The 9,450-nt window shown below is 44.0% G+C and overlaps 2 protein-coding genes across 4 annotated transcripts; both read left to right on the forward strand.

The window, feature by feature from the left end:
- Window positions 1-4,703: 4,703 nt before the first annotated feature.
- On the forward strand, window positions 4,704-7,787 carry LOC117590881. 2 transcript variants are annotated; one of them, XM_034283910.1, is made up of 5 exons: window positions 4,704-4,829; window positions 6,655-6,791; window positions 7,183-7,312; window positions 7,386-7,633; window positions 7,676-7,687. In XM_034283910.1, the coding sequence occupies exons 2-4, from the start codon at window positions 6,716-6,718 to the stop codon at window positions 7,615-7,617; spliced, it is 438 nt and encodes a 145-aa protein (XP_034139801.1). In that variant the 5' UTR covers window positions 4,704-4,829; window positions 6,655-6,715; the 3' UTR covers window positions 7,618-7,633; window positions 7,676-7,687. The 2 variants fall into 2 exon arrangements, with proteins under 2 accessions (XP_034139801.1, XP_034139800.1); XM_034283909.1 differs by having other exon boundaries at window positions 4,705-4,829; window positions 7,386-7,787.
- A 791-nt stretch (window positions 7,788-8,578) lies between these two features.
- LOC117590883 lies at window positions 8,579-9,435 on the forward strand. 2 transcript variants are annotated; one of them, XM_034283912.1, is made up of 3 exons: window positions 8,579-8,960; window positions 9,034-9,281; window positions 9,324-9,335. In XM_034283912.1, the coding sequence occupies exons 1-2, from the start codon at window positions 8,866-8,868 to the stop codon at window positions 9,263-9,265; spliced, it is 327 nt and encodes a 108-aa protein (XP_034139803.1). In that variant the 5' UTR covers window positions 8,579-8,865; the 3' UTR covers window positions 9,266-9,281; window positions 9,324-9,335. The 2 variants fall into 2 exon arrangements, with proteins under 2 accessions (XP_034139803.1, XP_034139802.1); XM_034283911.1 differs by having other exon boundaries at window positions 8,588-8,960; window positions 9,034-9,435.
- The last annotated feature ends 15 nt before the right edge of the window (window positions 9,436-9,450 follow it).

A 9,450-nucleotide genomic window follows, 5' to 3' on the forward strand; every position in this document is an offset into this window, starting at 1 on the left:
CCAAGCAGGGAAAGCAGTCCATACAACGGGACGTGTCAGCTGGACACTGGAATGTAGATATTTCCGGAATGGCATTTATTTATGTTGTGTGCACGCTAGTGTAATCTGTTCAGCTCCATTATATTTCATCCCCATCCCTATTCTTGGGAATGTGCATACTGTACTCGAAATCTTCTGCTCTCAGATCGTGTCTTGCCGTGCCGTGTGTGTGTGGAGGCGGGGTGCAAAAGCAAGCTCAATCGTCTCGGCATGGCATCGGCAGCGATTAGTGTAATTTATCAGGCGCAACGACAATTTATATGGCAAAGCGGGTGGGGGATGGGGATGCTTTTTGACAATACAATTAATGTTTGCCGTTATCACAAGTAATTGCTGCCGCCTGCTGCTGTCTGCCACTGTTTGCCACTACCACTACATACCGCTCACTACGTCAATGATTATTTGTAAGCACACACACCCGCTCCGCAAGCTCTTTCCAGCACTCCCCAGAGAACAGAGCTGTAACAATCGGAGAAGCGTTGTATTTGCATAAATAGTTTTGGTGGTAGCCGTACCGTAGTATCTGCAATTAGGAATTTGCCAATTCCGTCACGATCTGTGCACCTGCACGTCCAGCCACGGGGCAACAGCCAAGCAGTTGAAGCAGTAGGGGATAGAGGATTCTGGGGGTTACCGTTACCAGGCAACTTAAACTTTTAATTGTTATGGTACAGAGGGGGTGGGATCGAAGCCCCCCACATTATCTTTTCGGTAGGCCCCTTTCTGCTCTCTCACACAAACAACAGACATCTGAACACATTAGAGAGAAAATCTCTTGTCTTGCTTGTTTATTTATAAAAATGAGAAAGAAATAAATGTTGTGACTAGTATAGTAAAAAATATATGTACTTATGTGCGTCTGTGCGGATTTATGTAGTATGAGAATGAATATGTACTTCGTTCGTCGTATATTCGAAGGAAAAGTTTGTCCGAAAACGATTTTTGGTGTTGGCGTTAGAGAGCGGCTTCCTTTCATTGGGGCAAATGCCTCTGACGCTGCCGGTACACGCCAATATAAAACCACATAATATCCGTACAAAATTCAATTTCGTTGTAGTTTACCGAAAACAATTATTTTGTAAATTGTTGTGCCATGTGTAATTATACACGAGAACCGAAAAAAACAAAATTAAAAATTAATACAAGAGAAAAAGTCAGTCGGACGACACAGTGAACTGATTTGTTGGGATCGCTATTAAAAGTGAGACTATTTTCCTATTGTTTCGGCTATTTTTGGAGTGGAGTGGAGACAACGGTAACGGCATCGGAATCGGAATCAGAGGCATGTATCTAAATCGGTTTTAAAACGTATTCCCTCCCATCCATCCATCTTCACAATAAACACAAAATAAGCGTCATATATTTAGTTAGCAATAGAAATGACCAAACAACACTCATCCCCCACCTATGGAGTAATAACGTGGAATGCATCGCATTTTTATCTATCAATTTAGATATATGTATGCATGTAGATAGGTTTTATCCAGTAAGTAATCGTAGATAGGTACGTATGAGTGATATAATATAAGCTCCAATAAGAGATATAATCTAATGAGAGATTATTCAACAGCAGAAACAGCAGCGGGCAGGAAACAATTGAAACCATCTGGGAATTTGCGTCGGATCTGATGGGAATCTTGAGTGGGATATGCCTACTTATAAAAAAAGTATAGGCATGCAGTTCCGATAGAAAAACAGCAATTATGGATGGAATGTCTAAAAATTAAGTAATATTCCTGCCGCAACGATTGGTATGCCTAGCAATATGCTTACGAATAATAATGCAACAAATGGAAATGGTTGTGTATATGTGTGTGTGTTTGTATTTTACTGGACTTTGCCACTAGCAACGCTTCTTTCCCAACTTCTGTGTAAATATTACACTATACGATAGAAGGGTGGGCCTGTCCCTGTCTCCTCCATTAACGTACTACTTAGGAGAGATTGCATTGAATGTTGTTTGATTATTTTATGACAACAATTGTTGTTTATCGACAACTGTCTATTTTCGAGTAAGTTAAGGGCCGCTCCAAACCAAGCAGCACACACAGAAAAACAAAAGTGTAATTTTTCCCAATTGCTAAAACGCAAATTCATTTGACAACAACAGGCCCAACATGCACAAAAAACATCAGTAACGAGAAGAGACGTGTGAGACGCTTCTTACGCGTCACAACTTTTATACTTTATGGATCAGTTAATATTTTCCAATTTATGAGATATTTAAAACAGCAATAAAATTGGTACATTCTTGGACCGATAGGTTTCACAGCAAATTTTTCGAAAGTGGCGCCATCTATGAAAATTTCTTGTACGCAACTTTGATGGTCCAACGGTCTGGACATTCTGTGCAATAATGACCGATAGGTTTCACAGCAAATTTTACGAAAGTGGCGCCATCTATGAAAATTTCTTGTACGCAACTTTGATGGTCACTCTTTTTCTAATACAGAGCGTTAAAACCCGAGTCTTGGCTAAAAGTCGGAAGAGTCAACGGCAGGGGGAGGGCAGAGGCAGGGGCCGAGTGAAGCAGAAGCAGAGTGTGAATGAGAGAATGTAAAAAGAGCAACAAAAGCTGCTGGACAGGGTGGGTTCAGCCACAGGAAATTAATTTCTCCATTGTGGCTATAATAAGGATCCGATCGGATTCAAATTTGGTGATCTGATAGATATGACCATTCCCTACGGAATGGATTTAGATTTCTTTTATCTTAAAAACTGTAGATTTGGGAGGTTTTCGCCCTTTTGTGGGGGCGGAAGGGGGCGTGGCTTATTTTTGAAATACACTGGTTTCAGTGTGAGCATACAGTAGTCCGGAGCCAAAATTTGGTGGCTCTAGCTCTTATAGTCTCTGAGAACTAGACGACAAACAAGACGGACAGACAGACAGACAGACATGGCTCTATCGACTCGGCTATTGATGCTGATCAAGAATATATATACTTTATGGGGTCGGAAACGCTTCCTTCTGTGCGTTACATACAACCGTTATTCGCACAAATACAATATACCCTATTTACTCTTTGAGTACCGGGTATAAAAACGAAACGAAAATCTCCTTTGAAAAATGAAAAGTAATTTCTTGAGGCGAAAGTTATAAACAAAAATTCATTATCTTGGCAATACCATCCACCGTACAGATACAGATACTTTCCTCACCCAACCCCCTTACGCTTTGCCATGAAATAAACTGAGAGATTGTATCTTTTCTTGCGTCTGGGGGCACCGATTGACACACGCCCAGCGCCTGTCTGTACGTCCGTCTATCCGCCCAACCGTCCATCCAACCCCCCAAAATACCCGAAATTGGAGATCCTAGATAATGCTACCATACTACGGGTATATTTATAGCAATTTGTTTGCCCTCTACGTTTACGCTAACGTCACGATAGTGAATAACTCTTGGAAGCCATCAGAGAAAGATCCGTTAAGCGAGAGCTTTCACTGTACAAACTGCGAGAGTGCACATGTACTACGTGCCTCGCACCGGAGATGAGTCGACAGAATGTGAACGAGCTTTTGTCCATGCCATCGATTAGAAAGTGCCATCAATGGATCACATGCCCTGGCCCCCAAAATAATAGAAGCATTGACCATCAGGGGTCAACAGGGTGAAAATTTCTTCTAGGAGTTATATGAAGATTTTGACATGTGTGTAACAGTATGGGTATGGGTATGGGTATGAATATGGCTCCATGGCTCTATGGCATTGTAACACAGAAACGATCTTTCAGCCAATCAATTGAGCTTTCAAGAGGAGACTCCACTCCAGAACTCCCACTCAGATAACAAATTGGAACTGTTATCTCTTCAATTAAACACTAGAAATCAAGCAAAAATAGTTCCGTATACCTTATCTAGCCAATAGACTAGTTCCATGCCCAGAGAACTTATATTCCAAGATCTCATGAAAAAACAAAACAAGAAAAAAAGTTTTGCAAAACCCATCTGCGTCATTGCGAAAACACTTGTTCCACGCTCACCGCCGGCTCCGGCTCCACCGCCACCGCCCTCTGATTGAAGGGAGTCGTGCGACTGCATGAACACATTTACATACATATGTACATATGTACATACATACATTCCTAAAGACACATATGTACGTATAGACAGGTGTACATTAATATGTATGCACATATATGTAAATATGTATGGATAAACGAGTGTTATGTCATGTCTCTTATCATGGCGCCTTGTACCGCAAATTCTTTTCCCATGTATCGATTTAATCAGTTTGTGTTCTTGTCTTTTGCTTATCAGTTATCTATCTACATACAAGTCGAGAGAGGGACACTACACACACACACACATGGGCACAGGCACAAACTTGACCCCTTTATAGCATTGATTTGGGTGGGGGCGGAGACGGGCGGCATTGAGTGCCTCGCATCACTTTCATTTGGCGGCAATTCAATTACATTTGAATTTCGATTTAAGATCATTTTTTGTTATGTCTAGACTCTAGAGTTGGGCATCGGGGATCGGAGAGCGCAGATCGGAGATCGTACGGCAATCGGCTTTGAGCTGCTGCTGCTGCTGCTTCTAGCAAAGTCACCGTTGACGTTGACGCTGACGCTGCGCAGCCGTCGCGTCGCCCGTCGTTTTGGCGCAATCGAAAGTTACGTTACGTTTCGGGCTTGGGTTGGAGCTTTATGTAGACCCGCGCCGCATTAGTCGTACGCTGTGTGTCGGCGACGTTAGTTCACAGTTATAGTTTCACTCTCGAAAATAGTCACAGGATAAGACCCAATACCCCCCTCTACTCGAGCAACATCTACTTTAAACTGCTTGTAAGTCAATCGCTGAGCTGTTCCCCTCCTCGAGTTTGTACAGTGAAAGTTCACCCTTCCCTCCGGTATTTTTCTGACTGGAGTCTCCGCGAATTGAATCTGAACTCAAATTTGGCTGAACAATTTTCCATTTCAACGAATTATCATGGATAATCAATTGATTAGTATGTATTTGATGTCCGCTGGAACCAGAAATCATTCTTCGAGCTTACCCAATCCACCAACGAATTGAACTAATTTTTGTTGGATTTGATTTGCATTGAAAAACATATGAAAATTGGGAAACGATAAATGATCATATGCCACTACCGCTGCCATGACAATCCAAATCCCAAAAACTGTTCTGTTCCCACCTCTATCCTGAATTTATTTATAAATAAAATAAATAAATAAATTAAATTGTGCAATTAAATTGCAAATTGTTGCCACCGCAAATGATTAAATTAATTAAATTATTAATAGCGAGGGGCAGGCACACACAGACCCACAGGCCAGGAAAACACAACAGAACAGAACAGCAAAACAGAAGATTTTTGTTATATGTGCATGGTATATCATGTGTCATATACCATATCGTAATACTCCTCCGTATATAATAATAAAACTGTATACATATTTATGTACATCAAAACTACAACTAACTGAACTTAACAGAGCTGAGCTGAGCTGAGAGCTCGTGCCCGCATTTCTCCAGTAAATTCGACATGCAACATGCGACGGACTCCCACTACAGCCATTTCGCCATTTTCCTATTTCCAATTCCTTTCCATTCAGAGGGTGTTCTCCGATTAAGCGACTTATACACATACGTTAAATGTATTTACATATGCATGTATGTATGTAGAATATGGAGAATGGAATATAAAATGATGGCCATTGTGGGTATGGTTTTTCGATAGTTATTTGATTCGAATGCAAAGCATGTGGAAGCCACAAATAAAGCACAAACAAAAAACAAACGCACTCTACTATAGCACTCAGAAAGTGTGATTCGGATTGGTATTGGTATTTTGGGATTCTTAAAATTCCAAACATGAACCGTATCCATTCCAATCGATCTCCCTTTTTCGCAAAAATCCCCCTAAAGACCCTAACATCTTGACTTTGGCACGGTTCTTATTACCCCCAGTCCAATCCATTCAATATATCTTCACTGAGACGAGTCTCCTATGTCTTCAATTATCCTCTTAATTTGATTTACGGTTTTGGTCTTTAAATTCAAGTGCCTTGCAGCTTGTAGTGTGTCACGTGCCCCCTATTTTCGGGCTGCGTCTAACTGCCAAACGTGACAGACGTGCATATGACAACCCCTCGCCAGATACAATTCCAAACTCCAATCTATAGAGAGATAGTCCCCTTCCCCCGTCGCGGTTATCTCTTGAATGGCCTGTAAACAGTCAAAATCTAATTAATTATGGCCAATAAATCACTGACATCTGAAGCAGCAGCAGCAGCAGCGACGGCGGCGGCAGCTAAAGCTAATGCTTTGCCCTCTGCTGGCTGATTAGAGGCGATACGAGACGCTGCTGCTGCTTCTGCTAGCGGTGATGGCTCTTGAAACAATTAATTAGCACGAGAGGAGAGGCAGAGTGGTTGTACCACTACGAGTAGCAGCAGCAGCGTCTCTTGAACGTAAGAGGCAGCAGCAGGCGGAGCGGCCATAGTAGATTGGCCAACAATTGGATGAAGTCGAGCGTGGGGTTGCGGTTGCGGTTGCGGTTGCGTCGGTGCTGCATCTGGGCCAATATTTTGATGGAAATTAATGCATTTGAACAGATGTTTCATGGCCTTTTTCTTTTTCTCCAATTTCCAATTGCATTTGCAGTTGCCCACCCCCTTTATAGCCACAAAGAGGTAGGGAGGTAGAGAGAGGGGGACAGACAGACATGGACATGCGAATGGAGCTGGAGAGCTATGTGCAGTCGTCGCCAAACACTAAGCGCTTCGTTGTCGAGGATTCGAGTAAGTATAGAAACAGACAGTGAGCAGGGAGTAGTGAGCAGGGGAGTGTGGAGAAGGCCGAATCTTTCACGCCTTCACGCAACGGTGGTCGTGACCGACCGACGACCGCACCCGACGTACCATTATTTTGCGTTTGCTTTGGACGACGGACGGAGTGTGCGTAAGACTATTGAGCTAAGCTCTAGTAAGCCTAGTCGCACTTCAACTTCAAGTTGCGGTCAGCGACCACGAGCACGGGCTCGGGCTGTCGGTGGCGGTGGCGACCCTGAGACGCAGACGCAAAGCGATAAGCGCATTGCAAAATTGGAGTAACAAATCACTCTCCTCCGCTCCCAAGTCTTATTCCCCCCTCTTACTTACACGCTCTCACTAACACGCTCTCTTTGTGCAGTCACTAAGGTCACGTCGGATGGAGAGCCGCATGGCATGATGACCATGGTGGCGGGCCTGTCCGGACTATTGGCAGCCATTATCATTCTGGCCGTGCTTGCCTCCATGGTAGCCTGTCGCAAGCAGAAAAGGTAAGTGCTTCCTGCCCATCTATTCTACATATACATACCTCCTATACCCTCATTCTCTCCTCTCTTCGCGCAGCACCACCAGCAATAACAACAAAGAGAACGGCAACAGGAGGCTGAGCAAGAAATCGATAAATGTGGCAATGACCATTGTCGAGGAGCAGCCGCAGCTGGCGGGCAACCTAAATGCAGCCTTCGCAGAGAGCACACTGACCCTCCATGACCAGGATAAGTACATGGACAAGGAGAACGACGACAGTCAGTGGACAGGCAACACGCCCACGTCCGTTGTGGTGGAGCGGTATTAACCGAACGGATGGACGTGTGACGTGAAGACGTGATGCAATGTGAACGCTTGAGACTGAGGCGGCGGTGGCGCCGCCACATAGATTTATGCATACCATTTCATATTATTATTCACTTATTTTTAGTGGTTTGTTTAAAAATATAACCGTAGCTTTAAACCTTGTTCAACAAATTGCTGACTTTTCTGTGGTGTATTTAGCAACTCGGACAGCTGTGATCATAGTTAAATTAGTAATAAGGTGACGGATTCACCACAGTGCACAGTGCACAGTGCACAAAGAGGTTGTGTATCGCACGATTTTTTCATTGTCTTCTTCGTTTTATTCATTGTTTACGAATTAAGACGTAAGCGGAAGACAATGAAATATGCATGCAACTACTATTCTATTTTGGATGTGTAATGAAATGTGTATGTAATTTAATCTTTATTCAATTACATATTTTTTAGAAACAAACATATTTTTTGCTTTACCGCTCCAAATCTTTACTTTGCTATCAGCAGAAACAATAAGAGCGAAGAGTGCAGAACGTAAAACGTTTGATATCTCTCTCTAGCGCTTGCCTCTCTGAGAGCTGAGAGAGCCTGGTGAATAAGCTGGTGCTGGTGAGTGGAAGCACTCAGCTCATTGTAGAATTACTAATAGGTAACGTCGTCAGCTGAGTGGAGGAGCACCAGCTTATCCACCACGCTCTCTCAGCTCTCAGAGAGGCAAGCGCTAGAGAGAGATAGCAAACGTTTGTTAGTAATTTCACCATGATTTCACCATGAGCTGGTGTTCCTCGAATGAGAAGGCACTATGGTGAATCCGTCAACTATTAGTAATTTCACCATGACTCAGCTGACGACCACAGTGCCTTCTCATTCGAGGAACACCTCTTCCGGCTTAGAAAGTGCGGAAGTGCGTTGCCACCAGCACTGGCTGGCTGCTGGCGTGGGCTGCATGGTAATAAAACGCAAACGAAACCTGCTGCCTGCCTCACACGCATTCTGATAACTCGATTCGAGATCATTCGGATCAGCGTGAAGTTGAAGTTCAACGCCAGTCGCTGGTGCTCGTGCCCGAGCCCGTGTCGGTGGCGGTGGCGACCCTGAGACGCAGACGCAAAGCGATAAGCGCATTGCAAAATTGGAGTAACAAATCACTCTCCTCCGCTCCCAAGTCTTATTCCCCCCTCTTACTTACACGCTCTCACTAACACGCTCTCTTTGTGCAGTCACTAAGGTCACGTCGGATGGAGAGCCGCATGGCATGATGACCATGGTGGCGGGCCTGTCCGGACTATTGGCAGCCATTATCATTCTGGCCGTGCTTGCCTCCATGGTAGCCTGTCGCAAGCAGAAAAGGTAAGTGCTTCCTGCCCATCTATTCTACATATACATACCTCCTATACCCTCATTCTCTCCTCTCTTCGCGCAGCACCACCAGCAATAACAACAAAGAGAACGGCAACAGGAGGCTGAGCAAGAAATCGATAAATGTGGCAATGACCATTGTCGAGGAGCAGCCGCAGCTGGCGGGCAACCTAAATGCAGCCTTCGCAGAGAGCACACTGACCCTCCATGACCAGGATAAGTACATGGACAAGGAGAACGACGACAGTCAGTGGACAGGCAACACGCCCACGTCCGTTGTGGTGGAGCGGTATTAACCGAACGGATGGACGTGTGACGTGAAGACGTGATGCAATGTGAACGCTTGAGACTGAGGCGGCGGTGGCGCCGCCACATAGATTTATGCATACCATTTCATATTATTATTCACTTATTTTTAGTGGTTTGTTTAAAAATATAACCGTAGCTTTAAACCTTGTTCAACAAATTGCTGACTTTTCTG

This window comes from Drosophila guanche, unplaced genomic scaffold, assembly GCF_900245975.1.
Source record: "Drosophila guanche unplaced genomic scaffold, DGUA_6, whole genome shotgun sequence".
Lineage (NCBI taxonomy): Eukaryota > Metazoa > Arthropoda > Insecta > Diptera > Drosophilidae > Drosophila > Drosophila guanche.